This window comes from Callorhinchus milii, unplaced genomic scaffold, assembly GCF_018977255.1.
Source record: "Callorhinchus milii isolate IMCB2004 unplaced genomic scaffold, IMCB_Cmil_1.0 Scaffold9, whole genome shotgun sequence".
NCBI lineage: Eukaryota > Metazoa > Chordata > Chondrichthyes > Chimaeriformes > Callorhinchidae > Callorhinchus > Callorhinchus milii.
This window is the reverse complement of record NW_024704750.1, coordinates 3,291,388-3,313,103: the sequence shown is the minus strand read 5'-3', so window position 1 is coordinate 3,313,103 and position 21,716 is coordinate 3,291,388. Positions and strand designations below refer to the sequence as shown.

The window sequence follows — 21,716 nt, the reverse complement described above, 5'->3', positions numbered from 1 at the left end:
TGTGATCTGTTTCTAACTCCTCTTTCCTTTTTTTGTTCTCTTGTAGTCACGCAGGAAGCCATCGGTTTCCTCTCGGCGGTCGGAGTCTTCATCGTCTTGCTGGGTGTCCTCTTCCTCTTCATCAACAAAAAACTGTGCTTCGAAAAGATCGGCGGGCTCCCGTGTCTTGAACCCAAACGTACTAAGAAGCGAACAAGAGATAAAAGAGCCCACGAGGGACTTGGTAAGTTCGTGCACACTCATTGCAAGCGATTGTACGCAAACTATTTAATGTGGGCTTCACACCGATGTCTTCCATTGGTGCATTGCTCTCTAGTTGTGTCAAACCATAATTTACCTCTCATTTCTTCAGCTTTCTAAAAATGTCTGTAAAATGTTGAACAAGTTTATTTCTGGATGGCTGAGGATTTCTGTACAAGATCTGTTCTGTCCTATTTTTTTTTTGTATCTCTTGGTATCTCAGCTAATTGAACAGTAAACATGGGACTAGAAAGTCTAGGTTTCGATCCTGTCGGATGCACTCTGCCTTTGATACCTCGAAGCTGACTGAATGAATAACACATCCAAAAATATCTTCTTGAGGGAGTGCGCGTGTTTGGGGCTGGAAGGGGAGGAGGTTAGTGGGAACTCCCTGGGATTGAGTTATCCAAAGTAGCGTTGATGGCTGACCAACCTGTGTGACGCGTAAATGAGATGTGTTGGTGCAGTTAAGTTCTCAACCCTACAAACCAAAACGTAAACGGGCAGGGAGTGACTGAACGAATAATAGGTGTCAGTATTTAATTTAATCTTGCCACACTTATGCAATATCATTCAGAAGTACCAGTTTTAAACTCAGTGTCTCATTCTGTACGGAAACCTAAAAAAAAAGTTGTTTTCAAGTGATATCGCAGGACTTTTGTTGAAGGATTATTTTCAATTGATGCCAGGTCAAATAATGCACACTGGCATTTGGATTCAGTGCCTGTAAGTGGTGCTTGGCTGTGAGGCAGAATGTTGCTTTAAATTGGCAGATGTAATTGTTATGAATGAAAGGATCGTGTCCTATAGAACCATGCGCAATGTTGCACATTCAAAGACCTTGAGCAAAGCTTTATTCTCTCTGCACTGCTGCTCAGTGATGTTGGTGACATGACTGGCATGTTAATTAACAATTGCACTATTGTATAAGAATGTTCTGCTATTAGGGAGAGATGGAGCCAGGAAGAGTTTTACCTATGCACTCTAAATTACATGCACACCCCAGAAATGTTCCTTAAAATAGTGTAGATGTCCCATGGACATCCAGGGCTAATGCAGCACATTTCAGGCTTCAAACATTCTGGTCTGTATGAAGTTCTGTTTCAAAGGTCTTTGTTTTGTCCCCACAATTTTTATGCAACCGGAACACAAGTAAGCCCTTAAGTTTGCTGTTCCATGCTGGGCACATTATGTGTCGAAGTGGCAAAATGGCATTGATATTCATTCAGTGTTGTTAACCTCTGGGTTGTGGCATCAAAGCGAATTAAGTTTTAATGTTTGAGCAGTAGATCTTGAAGCAAAAAACCACAAACCAAAGGGAAAAAAATGTCTGAATTGAGTTGCGTTCCTCCCTTGTACCTCTGAAATAAACGGATAGTGTGTGACTTATTTAAGTTTCTCTGTGTAAGAGAGAGTCTTCTCCCAAGTCAGGAAAATTAGCCAGCTCGGACTTAATATGAAAAAATCCCATTACAACAACACTGAGGATTTTGATGATGTTTTCAACATGGGAATTTGTTGGTAAGAAGGGGGTTGGGATAGTTGACCTTGAAGTGCTTTATAACAGTGTTATTCTAATTCTGGAAATGTTAGTTGTAGCATCTCCCTTTATATCTTTCTCTGTTCCCCACCTCACTCCAATAGAATCTATTCAGGTTTGCATTCGTTTTGCTGCCATCCATTTGGAGAATGAGTAATTGGTTGATTGTATGATTCCTTTTCTATACCGGACTCAGCAAGAGAGTGGGATCTTTTGACCCTGGAGAACTGAATTTTCTATCTGGAGCTTGCAATAGGTATATTTTCAATCACTGAAATACTGACATTTCAAAAGTAAATTGAAAATCTGGCCTGCTGATTAAATGGGTTAAGATACTATTTGGTCCAGCACAATCTCATACAGACAGAAACTGATCCGGATAGGGTACAGCACAGCTCCAACAGTCTTTAACCTGATAAAGCTACTTATTTCTTTCAATTCATGTTGCAGAATTTATATTTTAGTCACATTTCAGATCAATATTCAAATGTGTTACTTTCCCAAAAAGCAAAGCTTTGGGAAAATAGCCTCTTAAGCTAATGAAGCTGATTGCTTTCCAAATCGGGAGTTAAGTCATCCCGTTTGATGGAGTTAGTCTGGCTTTGTCAATGTGCTGTGCAATGTGGGTTGACTTTTCTTATCTCTCCTCGGCTTGCTTTGCTCTTTCTCTGCATCACCTCTTCCACTGCGCAGTGTGATGGTGGCTTTTTTTTTCTCCCCCTCCTCCACCCTTTCTCGGATGTTGCAGATTTTAATTGCTTATGATCCTCATTCCATAGCTCACAACAAACTAACTGTGGCATGTTGACAAATTAAACATCTGGACCGTTTGGCGATCAAGCCTCGGTGAGTTCCATTAAATCATGTCTTCTGAAGGAGTCCCAAAAGAGAGGCCGCTTTTTCAGTCCTTCTCTGCCTGGATATCTCAGGTGTCCGAATCGGTCCAACAAGCCAGCAGCTCCATTTCCAACTCGTTCCCTGGCCTCCGCCAAGGTCTTTCCACCCAAACGTCGGAGTCCAGAGTTTCAAGTTCATTGGCAAAAACAAAGCGTGAGAACCCGGAGCAAGAACTTGACTTGGACTCGGATCCAGCTTTAAATGTTGATGATGATGATGATGATTATGGTGATGATTATGGTGATGATTTTACGGGCACAAACCACAGAGAAGTTCTGGAAGATACATCGGAACCACGTTACGAGAATATTGAGATGGGGTTGAAGGCTGAGGAAGATGGAATTCGAGGTGTCAGAACTCACTCAAATCGGAATGTGATGAACAGCGAGCTTGATGGAGACTTGGGACAAGGATCCTCTTCATTACACACAGGCCCAGATCCGGTAACCCGTTTGCAAGGGAAGACTGCTCCAGGGGACAGATTACATGATGAGAATAATCCTTACGATGACCCATCTCTGAACGATTTGATTCCAGTTCCCGAAGAGATGAAAGGACTGAGTAATCAGACTTGTCCCGGTCTCACCAATGTCGCCTCGGAGAATGAACCGCTTTATGATGAGATTGGACCTCATGAAAACATTCAGGCAGGTAAGCTAACCAGGAACTCCTCCCATATCAGACTCCACAAACAGATGGATTTATTTCATTTTCCTCTGCCTTCACTGCTTCTATCTTAATCGGTTCAGTCCATTTCTCTCTCCCTCTATCTCTCTCAGACTTTGCGTACCTTTGACCTTTTTTTTTGACTGAATGCTTGACATGGTTTATGGATTATAAGCTTCACTTCACAAATTTGCCTAAAGTGTATATAAAATATTACAATACACTTCAGGTGCTTATTGACGAGTAGGTGAGGTGAATGTTAATGGTCTCTTTGCGATGATTCTTATCCTGTGACCGACATATCTTTGAATATTTGTTTTGGAGACTGGTTTAAAGCCAGAAAATATGGTGCTTTTCTCTCAGGTAAATGATGGGAAAAGATTTTATATCCTTTTGACGATGGTGTTTTGTTGATAATAAAAGGTAGTTGTTGTAACGAGCCTACCTGTTAATAAAAGTCGGTAGCAGTTACTTAAACATCCTCCATTCTCAACTTGTCCCCCAGTGCAATGGGGATACAACTCACTTGTGCTGGTCCTTGCTCCCTGCACAAGTATCCCCTAAAGCTGAGAGTAACCGACCCCTGAAGGATTACCACCTGATCAAATCTTTAACGCAAATTAAGGCAAGCAATGTGGCTTTAGCTGGTCAGACTCCAGCAGTTATCCCAATGCACACTCTGGGGTCCCCCAAGCCTTGGCTCTTGCCAACCTGCGGCTAACACTTTCCGGAATTAGGTAAACAGGATGCGTTCCTCCGGGGAGAGAGAGCGCATTCCATTCCAACAATCTATCTCCGGGAATTTCCATGTGTAGGTGGGATGAATGGAAATCTCAGTTTAGTTTGGATACTCTTAAGCACGGTGATGGGTTTCCACATGTGTCAGACACCCGGCTGATCAAAGAAGTAAATAAATCAAATACAATTCTAATTTGGATGCAGCTGAATTTTGAAACAGCATCGTAGGTACACAAAGTACTTGTTTTTGCACAAATGATAATCCTGTTCTGTTCAAATATCAACTTGGAGATTTGTAGCAAATCTTTTATGCTGTCGAATATATATCCTTAAGCCATTGTCAGTTTTCCTTAACCTTAATGCTGTTGAGTTAATCCGCACCCTTTGTGTATTTATACATCCTTCTCACTGCTTGTTCATTGTTTCATGTCGAGCTGCTTTTTAAAAAAAATTGCTTTGTGATTTAATTGCACTTTTTATAAAGTTTCATGTGAAAATAAAATCTGATGGAAAACCCATTCAAGCAGAGCAAGCTCCAAAAGGAAATTCAGTGCCTCAAGAATGCATACACCAAAGTAAAACCTGATGATCAGATTCATGGCAACTTACATCAGTCCCATCACTACCACTTCTATTCAAAAGTACTCTAGGTACAGTTTGGGATTGGGTGAAATAAATATTGCAGAAATTATTTTGCTTTAAATTAAGCATTGAATGCTTAATCGTGCTTTGGAGGTAAACACTATAAATAATGAGGCATTAAAATGTGGCAGTTACTAACTAACGTGTGTTCGTTATAAAATTTGCCATGTTTCTTTGCAGAAGTATTTATTTTAGGGGTTATCGAAACTTAGAAACTTGCAGCACAGAAGGAAGCCATTCGGCCCATTGGAACTGTGTTGCTTCTTTGCAATCCAGCAATACGATGGTTCTTTTCATTATTTCTATATTCGTCAAATGAAGGGATTTTGGCCTGGGCCTGCAGGTCAGAGGAGGATATGGAGTGTTTGTTTACTCTGTTCCAGTCACTACAGAGCGCTCCCTCCTGTTTAAAACACATCACTGTTATACTTCCATATCACTGACTCTGATCGGTCTGCAATGCAGCCTTTTGGCGTCATGCCGAATGAGATCCAATTTGGGATATTCATTCAGTTCATCATTTCAGTCACCGCTCTCTCCCCCATCATTTCACCCACAAAATACACCCACTGTCAATTCACTTTACAATATATTCTGTGAGACGTCTCAACGACGTGATAAGGCGCTACAGTAAATCAACGATTATTATTATTTCAGCCTCCAAACTGTTTTATCACTCCCTCATTGTAACAGTCTATGGAATATCACTGCTATTCACATCAATACTTAAGCTCCATCATCAATAGAGAAATCCTGCACAGAATTTGTTGTAATATCATTCCAGCAAGGGGTGTTCTGTATCTAAATTCCAAATGAATTAATAGTTGCATTAATGGTCCCCATTCAGTTTGAAGATGGGGACACTTTTTGGTGTACATTTCATTTCCAATTTCCCCTCTTTCCTCATATGGGCCACGAGCAAAGTGAGAAGCAATGAGGAAACTGCTGTTGCAAGAGGCATTTTACAGTGTTGCCTTTTAGGTGTCCATTCTCTGATTATGAATCTCATTACCTCTTTGGGTAAACCCAAACACTGGGTTCTTGCAAATGTTGTCGTTCAACCAAGAAAAACAGGTCTGCTGTTTGTAAGACCTGTTATTGGATGAACTTTTCTCTCTCTCTTTCTCTCTCTCTCTCTCTCTCTCTCATACACACATACGTTTTTTTTAAGAATTCCAGCATTCAAGGTTATTTTTGAACCATTATTCACCAAGTTTCTTTAATTTTTTTAAAAAAATTGATCAGTACAAATTCAAGGAGAAATGTCAAAGGAAAGGATTTTTATTCCTTTCCCGCAATTTTAATTTTTGGTTCAGACCCAGATTATTATCCGTTTGGGAACGGGGTTAAGGGAATGGGATATGGATCCAGATGAACGCAGATAAGAGATGATTGTATGTTGGGATTGAAACGGTATAGCATTCGCAAACTAGGAATTACTGAGCTAACAGCGATTCCGGTTTGTGAACCAAATTGTGGAATTCTCTTAAGCATTCCGCGATGCTACACCAGGTGAAGGGCGCTATATACATGCAAGTAAAGTGGGAGAATAGTAAGGGAAAAGGTTGCCATTGTAAAGGTTCAAAACGTGGCATTCTTGTTGTAAATTGAAAATTCCTTTTACTTTTTGGGATGTTTTGTGGCGGAGAAAAGCACTTCACCGACTCAACACGAGATCGCAAAGCAAATCGCCGGTCACAAAATGTCTTTGCCACGTCTTTTCGTTTCATTTGCAAAACTGGGAGCCTCTGTTCGACAAACCGAGTTTTTTGAATCCAACATTTTTAACCTCGCGTTGTCCTAAAGAACTCGAAGGCCTCAAATTCCACTTAGTCTTAGCCTCTGAGACCCTTGTTGTCTAAGTCGCACAGAATTTTGGAAAATCCTTTGATTCAATCTAAATTTTGAAACTAGTATTCCGTTGTTCAAAAGAAACTGGCCTCCAAATTAAGAGCACATTTCTTCAGCATAAAGCATAAATGGTCTTGCAGGTTAAGACTTGATGAAATTTTGGGTCTCATGAGTATTAAAACTGAGCATTAATCTTGTCGTATTTTCTTTAGAATGCAAATTAGTACTTGCTCATTTCAGCATTTGCTCTTGATGGAGAGGAGACAAAAATATCTTTGTGAAATATTGACTTCGGAATTCTCTTTAGAATCCTAAGAGACATGTAAACTACATAATTTTTTTTAAAAACGAGCGATTTGGATTAGAACGAGTCTGGTACCCTTCATTATTACCTTTTTATGTCAATCGAAATGTAGTGTTAATGATAAAAACAAATCTTTTAGTGGAAATCATCTACCTACTTCAAATGCATGTAAAGCATCTGAACTATACATTATATAAGCCTTGAAATGCCACCTCGGTTGTCAGAGAAACAATACATAATAAAGGATAATGATAATTTCTATTCAAGTGTCACTATGGCAACAAAAAGACCAATCATTCTCGCAGTCTCTACTACCTTGTGTATCTGTCTCGAGTATCTCACAGGTAGACTTTAATGAGGTGGGAACAATAACGTATTATCAAATAATAGACGGATGAGGGAGTGGGTTACAAGACAGTAGACGTTTTCAGATAATGTGAAAACTCACAAGAGCAGGGTTCAAGCGGTTTATATGTTCACTGAGCCTGAGATTCTGTTACTGCCTAATAGGAGTATGCCTTAGGGAAGCTTGCTGATGGTTGAACAGATATTTGTGATTCATCCATAAACAATCAGTAAAGTTAACCTTTAGTGTTTTTTGGAGGGGATTTTTTTACGTTGACATGGCACAGTATGGTTGAAACACAAAGTTACACAGGGAAAGTGCAGGAGTTCACTGTTGTGCTTCTTGATGTATCTAGCCAGGAGGCTGGCTAAATTAGATCTGTTGTGCTCCAATTTTCTGCCCTCTTTCTCTTGGTCCACATGCCCAGCTCACTATGAATGCTTCACCACCATTGACAGACCCTGGTGCAGAAAGGTGGTGGAGCATTTTGGGAGAATGAGGTTTTCAAGGTCTGATTGTGATGGCCTGATTTTGATCTTTCTATTAGTATTTAAATAAGTCATCAATTGGCGTAAGGCAATAGCTGGTTGACGTAAGTCTGGTCTTTGTAGTTGGTTCTGGTATTGTGGATTCCTTTAGTGGGATTGCAAGGCAGGGATGAAAAATGGCAATCTATTGTGAGTTAAGATGGGTAGAAAGTTTGTGCTACCAAGAAGATTAATGTAAGGTGAAAATCTGGCATTACAACAAGTGGTTTATCTTTTTAGAAAAATACGGATTTTCAATACTTTTTCGGGTGTTTCAGATTCTCTGTAAAACAGAGAGCGGCAGTGAACCTTGCTAATAAATTAGCAGAGCTTGTTGGCTCCCTTTTACAGCTGATGTATTTGATTCCACAAAGAGATGATCCCATCACTTTTTGTATATTTCAAAAAAAGAATAGTTTTGTTCCTCGCTTACACATGGATCTTTCATTGTAACGAGGCAACAAAAGATTCTATTTTTAACAGTCGGTGCACAAAGGGCCCTTGGAGTGAAATGCAATTGGTGAAAAATGGTTCTTCACAAGGAAAATCTGAGTTTCTGTAGCTTTGTGGTTAGAGCACTCGCCTCGCAAGCAAGAGGACCTGGGTTCGATTCCTGAACGTTGGGCAAGTTTCCTTACTCCACACACCTCTGTTTACCTAGCAGTAAGTAGGAACCCAGTTATTGGTCGATTGGCGGATCGCTTTTCCGGGAGTAAACCCTTCAAAAAAGTTTTTAAAAATGTGTTCACTCAATCCACGACTGTTTGTGGGGACGCTGCTGTGCGCAATTGGCTGCCGTGTTTTGCCTACAAGACATACAGTCAATTAACTTTACAGTATGTTCTGTGAAGGGCTATGAGATTTTGCATAGCGGCCTTCACATGCCAGAGAGTCTCGGAGCGCTTAACAGTGACGGAGCCTGATACCGAGCCACATGGAGGAAGGAGGTGACAGTAAACTCGGTCGAAGAGGAAGGTCTTCAGTTTTGATCTAAAATAGGGGTAGGAGGGGGCACGGCGGATAGACTGAGGGAGACAGTTCCAAAGTTCTGGGAGCGCGAGCAGCATTAAAAATATTTTTGAGACCGCAAATCGATCTGCTGCTAACTTAACTCCGAGCGAGAAGAAAAAAAAGTGCTTTTCACTTGAAAAATGCCAAGGGACTTTACTCTCTCTCTCTCTTTCTCTCTCTCTCTACCCCTAGTGAACAGTTACGGGGATGATAATGAGCTGACCACATCCACAGACAGTGACGAGGAAGTGATCAAACAGTTTGAAATCTCTGTGTCGCGATCCCAGAGCTTCCGTTCGACAGTGTCCGAGAAAGTGTCTCTGCCTGGTTCTCAGCGCAGACACAAATTCAGCCGATTGCCTTCAAATCATGAAGAGTACAGCACAGAGGCCTCTGAAGTTGAAGGTACTGTGCACAGCTTCCAATAAGGTCACAGTTAACACTGAACAAACCCCCTCGATGCTAGGTTCCCCCCTTCGCAGCTTGCAAAATTGAATGTGTTTCCCATTGTGTGTTGGCTTCTCTAACTCTCATGTTAAAGTCTAGGCTAGTGGGCATGAAACCTTTATTGACATATGATATTATCTCATGGTATAATAAATGAATCAATAGTCACCTTTTCAATTCTGCATGTCATTCCCTATTGCTACCTTTTTGTGTTTTGAGCTTTTTGTTTTTCCCCCTCGGGTAAATATTAGTCTGAATGGTTGCGGTGAATTTCTATCTACGCTATTTCAACTTCTTTTCAACTTCTTCCGCTTTCAGTGAATGTTGCTTTCTAATGCTGGTTTGAAATGGCTTCCAGCTCGTGCAGGTTAAGGAATGTTGCTTTGTGTTCACGACTCTAGATGTGGAGAATGAACAGCGGCTAAGCTTCCAAGACGACTCTTATCGGGATGATGATCAGTTATCTGTGGCTTCGGGCTGTGTCTTTGACACTGGAGAAGGTCACCATGAGACTCCAGGCTTAGGGGCTGAAAGTCTGGCCTACAGTGAAAGCAGAGAGCCCGATGAAGAAGGAAGTCCCGATCAAGAGACCAACTTCAATGATCAGGTCTATGAAGCGAATGATCAGACGGACAGCTCGTCAGTATTGAGCCCAGAGGTAATGAACGCCACATCAACTGAGTTCCTTTGAAGGTGTTATGCCTCAACTTGTATTTTCCGTCATTATTTAGGCAAACTGAACGTAGAATTAATAACGTTAATTCTAATTTAATATTCATTGATTTCTCTCATTTAATAATAATCATAACAATAAATTGGTCATTCAATCCACGACTGTTTGGGGGACACCGCTGTGCACAATTGGTTGCCACATTTCGCTCAAAATATACAGTCGATTCACTTTACAGAATATTCTGTGAAGCACTTTGAGACGTCTCGAAGACGCGATAAGGCGCTGTATCAAATGCAAGGATTATTATTATTTAGACTTCTGTCCTTACCTTGCATTGTGTTTCCTGACCCAAATACAGCAATGATTTTTGGAGTGTGTGCATGTATTTTTGTGTGTACCTGATGTCAACGTGACATTTATTTTTTTAGTCAGCCGGATGTCTGACACATGCAGAAACCCATCACCAGGTAGATGTTTTTAAGCATGGTGGTGGATTTTTCCATGTGTTAGGCATCTGGCTGACTGAATTAAAGTCAGCATGATAAGATCTATTAGACTGACACTGCAAATTGGATTACGAAGGTTTCTCTTGATTTAGCTGTAAGTGGATACCTATAACATGTATAACCTGGCAGCACCTTGCTCCTGTCTAATTGTTGGAGAAGTTGTGTAGGAGAGCAGATATTTTGGCTGCTCAGTTTGTCTCATCGTTGACTGTGATTTCTAATCCATTTATATTTTGCCAAGCATTTTAAGCCTTTTATTTTTAACTTGAAAGCTCCTCCATAAATGCACGTTTTTTTTTATTTTTGTTGGAACAAGATGCACAAGGTCACAATTCTAGATATAACCGTCAACAACAACAACAACAACAAACTGCATTCACTTAGTGCCTTTCACGTCGGGAGGACGTCCCAAGGTGCTGGACGTTGAGGAGTTGTTGTTGCCCGCTTTGTACCTTCACCATGTGATTCTATGAGATACAAATCCTTCTCCTTCGGGCTCCATTGCCATATTCCTCATGTTCAAGTTGGATCAGACTATAGCAGTAGTTATAGCTTTGTGCTCTAGACCTCAGCTAGTGTTCCCCGAGTTAGTCTCACTGATCCAGATGGAGATGGAATGGGTTGGGTGGGAAATGCATCAAAGAATGGTACGAAAAAACTAATGGAGTGATGAGACTAGAATAATGTCAAACACAACCCAACCATCCCACAAAATCCTGTTCAAATGATTTCTACAAACGATATAGCAGACTTTCTGCCCTTCAATAAAAAGCACTGGCAATGAATCTGTGTGAGAACTGGATGACAAAGTACAGCTTAGTCTAATGGTTGTAAAATGTGTGGGTTGGGTAGGTAACCTTATACACTAGATTAGCTGTTCCTATTTTACGCGTTATTTGATCACTGATTTTTTTTTAATCGTAATGTCTTCATGCCTTGGTGCCTTGATGCAGTAAATGGGAGAGGGGAGCATTCAAGGGAAGGGTTTCAAGCCTCTCGATCTAATTACTTGTAGGAGTCTATTTATAAGGGTAGAACCTGGCTCTTTGTAAATGAGAGCGATGCTGAAAGGAGCAGAAAAGAACAAATTCTTCACCTCTTTAATACCAAACGCTATTGTGATCCTGTGCTAATCAGCCGAATAAAAGCAATGTTGACACTGGGGGGAAAAAAAGACAAGGAGACATTTTGCGTGCAGCAGATTGAGGTTAGAGAGGAGAGTGTTGGGCAGTGAGTTGAGGCATTGTGCTGAAGTACTTTCTCTCTCTTCCTTCCTCCACCGTCCCCAGCACCCCAAAAAGGGGTGGGGAGGGTGAAATAGTTGAATACTACATGAGTATGTAATGCTACGGATCTGATTTTGCAATGTGTATTTTTTTTAAATCTGGAAGTTCTAATTTTGATTTCCATTTGCTGCCTAAAATTCCAAAATTTGGGGGCATTGCGCAAACTGCGATTATATGTGGGAGGGGGAGAGGTCTGGAGAATTAAGTCTAAGCACAGACCATGAATTGTAACTGAGATCTTTGGCTGAGCATCTGACCATGTTGCACCTTTCACCCTCTAAACCAGCGGTGGACAATCTTTATGGTCAGACGACAAAATAAATTTCCTTGATTGAATATTTATGCCATAAATGTTGGGGAGAGCTGCTATTTGACGGCCACAGAAGATTCACAGGCACAGATTTTCACCAACTGGACTCAATAGCCCGTTTCCATGTTGTAGATTTCATGTAAAAACATATGAATTGGAATGATTTTCATGCCTAGCACATAGAGCTGCGCGAATTGTACTGTCTATTAACCTGACCGTTTTGATCTTCTCTAGGAAGTTGATGGGAAGACCACAAGTCCTCAGATACGGCATGAACCAATTTCCAAATGTGGAGACCTCTATTTCGTCTACACCTACAAAGCTTCCAGGCACAAGCTCACGGTGACCGTGGTGCTGGCTAAAAACATCCCAGACAAGGACCGCAGTGGGGCCAAACTGTGGCAGGTCCACATGGTCCTTCTGCCCAGCAAGAAGCAACGTGCCAGGTCCAGCATTCAGAGAGGCCCCACACCGATCTTCAACGAAACGTTCAGCTTCAGTAAGTTGGAGCCTGAGGAATTGCACAGCTGTGCCCTGCGCTTCCGATTGTACGCGGTGAAAAAGTTGAACCGGGAGAGAATGATGGGAGAGAAGCTTTTCCACCTCAGCAACCTGAGACAGGAGGTCGATGTCGAAGTGACGCTGGTCTTGGAGCCTCGAAGCAACTTGAGTGTAAGTGCAATAAAGAGAGAGTTCCTCTGAGACGTACTTGGACAAGCATTGGAATTGGATAGGTACTTGAAAAGGAAAGAATTGCAGGGGTAATAATAATAATAATAATAATCCTTGCATTTGATATAGCGCTTTTCACGTCGGGAGGACGTCCCAAAGCGCTTCACAGAATATACTGTAAAGTGAATTGACTGTATATTTGTGGGCGAACGCGGCAGCCAATTGCGCACAGCAATGTCCCACAAACAGTCGTGGATTGAAAATGACCAATTTATTATTGTTTTTAGTTTTGGAGGGATTATTATGGAGGGTATGGAGTAAGAGCGGGGGAGAGGGACTGATTGGGTAGCTCTTCCAAAGAGTGGGCACAGGCATGATGTGCCAAAAGACCTCCTTCTATGCTGTAATGCTCCATGATTCTAAGCATTGGCCTGTCGTTGCATTGAGCCTGACCCTTAATAACTGACCAGGATGTAAATGACTGGAAAAGCCCATAGATGGATTAGGAAAAGGAGTTCACGGGACCTTCCAAAGCGAAAATTGTTTGCTGCGTTTGCTTGCAAAGACACAGTCACTGCATCTGACTGCAATTACCTGTGAAGCTCGTTGAGATATTCAAGATTACAGGTCCTATATCAAATGCAAGCATTGCAGTATTTTGCTTGGAGTGTAGTGATTGTGTATTTTTGCACAGAGAAATGATGTGATCTGATCCTCTTGTGGTGTTGGTCGAGAGCATGCTGCAGGGTGCCTGATATCCTGCATTTATTTATCGTTTGTTGCGACTTATCCCTTTTAAAGGTTAAAATCGAGTTGAAACGTGCTCATTTAGAAAGCGAGATTAAAGGTGATATTTTCTTGTCTTGCAGAGCGGAGACTCGCAGCTGAGCCTGTCTGCCGTCTCTCACAGTGACAGTGCTTCATCTACTCAGTCACTTTCACATGGTGGAGTTCCAGAGCTGCTGGTTGGACTATCATACAATGCCACAACAGGGAGACTTTCTGTTGAAATTATCAAAGGCAGTCACTTCCGAAACTTAGCTCTGAACAGGCCGCCCGGTGAGTAAATTTCGATTTCAAATTCATGTTAAGTTTCCTTAAGAATTTAGTTTTCATTTCACTGTTTTTCTCCCATCAGTTTGTGCATTTTCCCTTTGCCAAGCTTCAAGAATTACTGAGAGCAAATTAGCTGCCGTGTTTGACTGCAAAAATACACAGTCGCTCCACAGTAAATTCTGCAAAGCCCTTTGAGACATCCTCAGGCTGAAATCTCAAATGCAAAGATTATTATTATTGGGATTAGTAGGCGTCCTGGGTAAAATGAGATTTGAAATAACGGTGGGCTGGGGTGAGTTACTCTTTGTAATGCGATCTCAAAGATGTAGTTACTTCTCAAGCTTTAGTCTAGCAGTTTTATGTTGAGAGCTTCTCTCAGCTGTGTTGCAGCCTTGTTCTGTCCAACTTTCCCATTTCAAAGATTGAAACAGTTGCATCAATGTATTTTTTTGGTAGGGTTGGTGGGTGGGGGGAATCTGAATGAATATCATTCTATGTCTTTAGGGAACAGAAGGTAAGGTTGCAACGTATCTATGATGTAAGTGATCCTGAATTTTGATATCAAACTGCACGATGGTTTTATCCTGCCACAACAACAGAAAGCTATGATCTCCGCTTTAAGAAGTGGGTAATTCGATGCATCTCGTAACTTAAATTCATTATTTTCAGGACAGAGCATTACATTTTCTGGAGCCTGTGGTGACACTGGAGTCTTGGGTTGAAGCACTTGCTAACAGAAGGGCTTGAGTTACCAAAACACACACAATCTCCGAACACAGTGAATGCCTGGCCACCACACCCTGCTCTGGGATGGATGGTGTCAACTAAATGCTTCTTAAAAAAAAAAAAACTGAAATAATTTTAATAACCCTGTTGCCTCTCAAGGCTGTTTTTGGTCACAGGGGAAGGAACAAAGCTTTACTGTATGGTTGATCATTGAAGCCTACCAATGGACCACACTGTGAAAGGTGTGTGTCTGTGTACATAGATAACAGTAGTAATAATCTGTGCATTATGTCATTAAAACATCTCAAAGTTCCTCATAGGAATTTACTGTAAAGTGTGGTGACTGTGTATCGTATAGATGAACGCGGTAACCAATTTATGCACAGCAACGTTCCATGAATGGATACGAAATGTGTGGCCAACTTTATTTGGAGGATTGTTGATCAGGTCACTAAGAGGAAAACCCCCTGGTCTTTTTGATTAGTGCCATCGGATCTATAATGTCCGGGCAATTGGAAACTTGGCATCTCATCTGAAGGATAGCATTTTGACAATGCTCCCCCAGCAATGCACTGGAGTGTCAGCCTAGACTATTGTTAGGAATTAGGAAAACCAAACTCCAAATTGAACAATATATTCTCAATAGAAGTTTCAAGGAGTGCACTGAACATAGACTGAACCTTAGTATTTTCACCTGCACGGATTTACATCAAGGCCATTTGTCATGAAATCCAACCACTGACGATTTTAATGTTGCATGAGAGAATAAAGTCTTTGTATTTGCAATTCTTAAAACTACTTTACTCCCTGACGAATCAATTGTAACATCCCTAATACCGCATCATGGTGTAAGGTTAACTAATCTGACAACTGATGGTTGTATGCAGGTTTCTAATGTTGGGTCTGCTTTGTAGCAAAGTATGTATTTTTGACTGCCTAGTGACTGTGATCTATGCCTTTTTATATAGATTGTGTGCCCTCCACAGAACAGTTAAAGGTGCTATATTCCTTTGGAGGAAGGTTTGGCCAAAACTGCATTCTGGAGCTTTAATATGTTTAATAAATTGGTCACTTCAGTTTAATGTTAAATTGTTAATATGGGTGAATTATAGAATTTCTGGTTAGTTGTGCGATTTCTGACTGAAGTTCCGTGTTTAGCAAAAAACACGCAAGTCCAAAAGCAAGTTGGGGGAGCGAGGCATCTAAAATTTGTTTTTTTTTAAATTTAATGTTTGAAAAATCATGTCTTTAAGCAGACTTTAGCCGGACTAAGTGACTTCCTTTTGTGAAACACCGAGTTAGTTTGTTTCTGCACAGTGGAAACCTTATTTGTGCATAATTATGCTTTTTGCCTGATGAGAAAAAGAAGATTCTCGTCACGAAATGCACAAATAAAATTACCATGGTCACAGTACTATATTGTACATAAGAACCCAGTAGTGGAATCCTGTAGTTAGTGGTTAGAGCACTCGCCTCGGAGGCGAGAGACCTGGGTTCGATTCCCGGTAGGGTGAAACCTTGTTTCCTTACTCCACACATTTGATAATAGTCCCTCAAATAAAAAAATAATAAATAAATTGGTCACTCCAAACCACGACTGTTTGTGGGATACTGCTGTGCGCAATTGGCTGCCGCGTTTCGCCCACAAGTATACAGTCAATTCACTTTACAGTATATTTTGTGAAGCGCTTTGAGACGTCAAGAAGATGTGAAAAGCGCTATATCAAATTCAAGAAATAAGTGAACTGATTCTGAAACCGAGATAATTTTATTTTCCATTAACGCTTCTTCTATGCTTTCTTCTCAAGACAGTTAACTGCTCAATTTCTACCAGCTTTTCACAGGTTGACTATTTTTTCATGTGAGCATTCCTCTCATTTATCGTTGCGATATGGTGCTGGTGCATTGTTGTAGAGGTGTCTTGTTTCAGGATTGCATTCCCCCGATGCACACATTTTAGGAATGTGCAGTGCAGAATATTTTACCCTCAATCTACTACTGTATCTCATTGGCAGGTCTTGCTCCATAAAGTAGTGATCCAGTTTTTCATCTCACTGCCAGGCTATTAGCTGTGATAATTAAACTAGGTGTTGAATTTGGGATGAGATTATGTGTTGGGCTCTGTTGACAACAATGCATTGGAGTATCAGCCTAGATTAGACTCAAAAAGTCCTGACGTGGGCTACAACCTTCTGAGACTCAGAGGTGAGAGTATCTCTGAGCCAATGTGGTATTTGCAGCTACTAAAATGGTACAATTGCAGTTCACATTGAGACTTTCCTTTTTTTCCCTTAACTGCAGACACATATGCGAAGCTCTCTCTGCTGAACTCAGTTGGACAGGAGATGTCTCGGTGCAAAACATCTATCCGCCGAGGTCAACCCAACCCCGTTTACAAGGAGACTTTCATCTTCCAGGTTGCTCTTTTCCAGCTTTCCGATGTCATGTTAATGATCTCTATATACAACAGACGTTCCATGAAGCGCAAGGAAATGATTGGATGGATCTCGATGGGTCAGAATAACAGTGGGGATGAGGAACAGAACCACTGGCTGGAGATGAAAGACTCAAAAGGCCAACAAATCTGTAGATGGCACACATTGCTTGAGTCCTAGATCACAGACTAATCGAAGGACAATATAGGTGGCCTTTTACCTGTACATTATGACTGTAAGCGCTTCTCCACTGACGTGCACAGTGGACTTGCATCCTACTATATTGCAATACGCAAACTCTTTTGCTGAATGTCTCTTTGATACTTACAATAATCCTGTACCATTTTGCTTTGCAATTCCAGCCAGGCCACTTGCAAAACAAACAATCGGATGTTGCCCAGCACGAGTAGGTTTTTCAGCAGGTTGAAAGGTGCTTTGATTATTAGTTAAGTGCCTTCGGAGGAACTTCGTAACGACCCTATAATATAACATTAACAACCAAGACAAATCAGTAATTAAGGCCAGCATGCAGTAAAATATTCACTGTTGCTATAGAAATACAAAGCTGCATGACACATTCACCCTTCTACTTACTTTTCATTACTTAGGGCTGTGCCATGAATACATAGATACCTGGATTTATTTTTCACTTTTTCTATAAAAAAAGCTTCCTTCGACTAATGGTCTTCGGTTTATTCTCTTTTGATGGCAACAATTTTTCATTGATGCCAGTAAAAGTTTTTTTTTCTCCCAACCACGCATTCCTTTGCTACTTCACGAATCCCATTGTAAGATAGGCGGAGGAGCAAAAACAAAGACTTTAATGGGTCAAATGGCCTCCTTCTGTTTAGATTTTTATGGTAGATCCATTCCCCCCACACTCATGTTTCTGCATTGAGCAGTGAAATTTGAAAAGCTAGAATGATCAAATGCTTCAGTTGCAAAGAAAGGTTCATCATGTCCTTTGCACATCATGTAAGGTTGTGGCTTGGGGAGTAAAAATATACATTCTCTTAGACATTATCAGGTTATGGATTAAGTTGTCAGGAGTGTCTGTTAGACTAGAGTTGATTGGGGGCATTTAAGAGATTATTTGATGAATTCATGCAGAGGAAAACTGGTGTGGGGTAGGTGGGGAAAGAGCAAAACAATGGAATGAGGATGGATGGCATCTTGGAGAAGCAAACCCTAAATAGATTGATTGGTCTCCTATCATGGCGTTCATTTCTGTGGTTCTATCGCCTGTTACATGGGTGAAGTGGATCAAACCATTTCCATGGTGTAGCACAAAACTACACAATGGTGGATTTGACTGTGCTGACAAATGATCTGAGATAACTGATGCGGTCCGAGGAAACCATAGGCTGCTATAGTTGGGGAGCTCAAGGAGGGGGGGCGGAAATCACCTCTAATAAAATAGCCTGCCAACAGACGCCAAATTATCTCACAGTATGTAAAATGGTCTTGGACAGAGGAGGTCTACAGAATCCCTTGAGACTTCACTCCAGCAAGAATCAGCATCTTCAGCAGAGGAGAAGACGGGCAACAAAAAACCTCTAAATAGCAGGAACCACTCCCCGCAGTTCTCCACTATTACATGTTCAGATTGGGTAAGCCATGCTTAGATAAGCAGCGTGGGTCTGCCTCTGTTTGGAGGGTGCACACTCCGTACCAGACAAACTGAAACCATGAACTCTCAGTGTGGAACTCTCAGTCGTCGCATGGAAATGGGCCACTCGGCTCAATCAGTCCCTGCCCGTGTTTATACTCTACCCGAGTCTTTCCCATTCCTCACTCCTTCCCATAACCTTCTAATCCCCTCTTCCCTCATGTGAAGGCCTAGCTTCCTCTCAAATGCATCTACACAAGGGTTGTCCCAATATGTCAGCCATGAGCCACATGTGGCTAGTTGAGTATTCAGACCTGGGCTAAATTGCGATTTTGATCAGTAAATAAAAATACGAGTATTGGTTGGGCATGTGATCTCAAACTCCTATTCGCACGGTGTACGCATGTATACTTTGACCTTTCTGTGCGTTGTGTTGGTAAAACGGTAAGACGAAAAGCAGCGTGTGAGAGTGTTTTTTGATGGTTGTGTGTGGTTTACTTCCTCGGTTACTACTTACTCCCCGCCTAAAGACCTTCCTTTTTGATCGTGCTCACGGTTCCTTTCCCCCCTTCCCTCTCCCCCTGGCTCGGGGTCCGACTCCACCACTGTGAAGCGCTCCAGGACCCTACCCTGCATGAAGGGAGCTTCATAAATGTAAGTTGTTGTTGTGTTATTGGTTATCTGCTGAAATGTGTTACATGGGTAAAAATGCCAGATCTGCTACGTCTCATGCGCCAATAAAGAGAATACCTGGGTTGCCCCTGCTCTCCATCCAGAATGGGGGTGGATGATGCCTGCCCTTTGCCATGACTCCATGACTGATGTTCCAGTCGAAAATGCTGGGCACAAAAACCCGGGAGCTTCACTGAGATGTGCTATATCTGATAAAATCATACCAGGATTCCAAACTTTGGGGGAAGAGAAAGACTGCAGAGTTTCTAGCACTGAATGGTGCTAGATGTTTAAGTAAATATTCCATAAACTGAAGGAAATGCTGATACCCTGTTTGAATTGCAGCTGTGGTTAGTGGTGGTGTGGTATGCAGATAAAATAATCTCTCTCCCTGTCTAACCCCTTCTTTGCCTTGCTGGGCTTCCCAAGGACACACACCAATTCTTCAGCCAAGAAAGCAGATGTCAATCTGGCAACGCTACTGAGAGGTGAAGAGCCAATGCAAGTCATCGTGTTCCTTGGTGCTTACTTCCACCTGGTAATCTGGACAAGATCCAGTCCTTGGCACGTGCAGAGTTACTGGTATAAAGCTATTTCCTAATCGCTCTGTTTGTTGAAAGTTACACTGCATGCCACCACCTCATGCCCACTGTGGGATATTGCGTTACATGCCTGATCGCTGTCGTTCAATTCACACAAGCGGAACAATTCAAATTCGATCCAAAGGTATTTCTTCATTTAAGTCCAGGCCATCTTTTTGGAGCACTTTTCAGACCACCTTCTGTTGATGTATGTTTTTCCCCAAAAATACAGTCACTTTGCTTCACAGTAAAAAACCTATATGACGAGTTCATGATGAGATGCTGTATCGATGCAAGGATTATTATTTATTTGATCTCTTACCATAGTCTGTGTTGTGCTGCGTGTATGGCTTATGGTAGTAACTTGCAACCTATCTGTCAGGCTTCTTGTGATTGAACCAAACTTAATCAAAATACAGTCAAACTATAGTCAGTAATTCTGCAGTAAATACAATGCTTCGGGTCCAAATTACTGTTGTGTTTCTTACATTTTGTTTATTAAACTAAATAACGATCCATAAGATGTCAAATTGTACATTGTTATTGTTAAGTAAGAACTTCAATAGGTTTTCTTTCCTCTATTACAACTTAATAATAATATTAATCCTTGCATTTGATATAGCGCCTCATCACGTCTTCAATAAGTCTCAATGTGCTTCACAAAATATACTGTAAAGTGTATTGACTAATACCAGCCATTACTTTCCATTTCAAATGGAGTGACACACATTGTTTGTGCCATGGTAGCACACTGTACAAGAGAACATTTCTGCAGCTTGAAGTCCCACTGGACAAGTGAATTATCTTAACCTTGGCCTTTTCTCATGAATCAACCGAATGACAGAGTTGTAAAACTTGCTCATCTATTAAGGCACCGATGAGCATGAAATCATATTTATTGTGTGCTCCACCTCCGTAGAAATGATTTCAGAGTTGAGCAACGCTATGTTGTGTTTTTTTATTTTAAAAAAATTTAGTGACAGAGAGATCAGTAGCTACATATTTTAAATTTGCTGGATTAAACGCAATGCCAATTGCTATCTTTGTGACTTCGCAACTAGTCTAATGCTCATTCCTATATTGTGAGGATTCTTTCCATTCAAATTTCTAATCACGCGACTTCTCTTTGTACAGCAGTGAAATCGTCTCTTTTCCAATTTTGACCGATCGAATCATTTTTTTGCATGCTTAAGTCAGCAAGAACACAAAGCATTTGTTTAGTTCTGCCACAATCAATAACAGTCTTAATAATAAATAATCCTTGCATTTGTTACAGCGCCTTACTATTGAGACGTCTCAAAGCGCATCACAGGATATACAAGAAAGTGAATTGAGTGTATATTTTGTGGACAAAACGCGGCAGCCAATTTCACCCAGCAGTGTCCCACTAACAGTGGTGGACTGAGTGACCAAAGACAAAATGGTATTAAAAACAAGGCTGTTAGAATGAGGTCCTGTGCATGAATGTTAATTTTTACATGTGGCTGAAATATTCAGCGATTTAAAGCTATATACTTTGTGAAACAGTGTAAATCTTACCTGTTCGGATATTTTACACACCCTGAATTAGCAGGTGTTGCACAGTGCCTGAGGTGATGTATCTCATCAGGTTTAATCTACAGCAGTTTGTTTTGTCAGTGGAACATGTCGTCCTGTCACATTCAAATGCATGTTGTTATGCAGTATTGCACTGATATGAAACAAATAATGACTAAAAATCTAAAGTAAAACAGATCTCTAAAATATCATTATAAAATGTGTAATTTTGATTTTATTTCCTTACAGCATTTAGTCCTTGTGCAATTGTTCTCATCACACACTCTGCCTATGCTTATATGGCTTAGTTAATAGTTTCATGTTTTCTCCAGAACAACAAGAAATTACAATTGTACAGCGCCTTTCATGTCGGGAGGATGTCCCGAGGTGCTGGACAGTCAGGGATTCTGGAGGTTGAGGTGGAGGGTAAGAGGATAAGAGTAGG

General features: G+C 41.1%; 1 protein-coding gene across 2 annotated transcripts in view; it reads left to right on the top strand.

The window, feature by feature from the left end:
* Positions 1 to 18,928, top strand: part of syt16 (synaptotagmin XVI) — a 41,744-nt gene extending 22,816 nt beyond the window's left edge. Inside the window, exons 2-7 of one of the 2 annotated variants that reach the window (XM_007903841.2) lie at positions 47 to 223; positions 8,955 to 9,167; positions 9,611 to 9,867; positions 12,219 to 12,656; positions 13,526 to 13,715; positions 16,740 to 18,928. In XM_007903841.2, coding sequence (XP_007902032.1) covers positions 47 to 223; positions 8,955 to 9,167; positions 9,611 to 9,867; positions 12,219 to 12,656; positions 13,526 to 13,715; positions 16,740 to 17,053 — 1,589 coding nt within the window. In that variant the 3' untranslated portion in view covers positions 17,054 to 18,928. Of the gene's footprint in view, positions 1 to 46; positions 224 to 2,712; positions 3,329 to 8,954; positions 9,168 to 9,610; positions 9,868 to 12,218; positions 12,657 to 13,525; positions 13,716 to 16,739 lie in introns of those variants that run through there. The other variant, XM_007903840.2, reaches the window with a different exon arrangement.
* Positions 18,929 to 21,716: the final 2,788 nt, after the last annotated feature.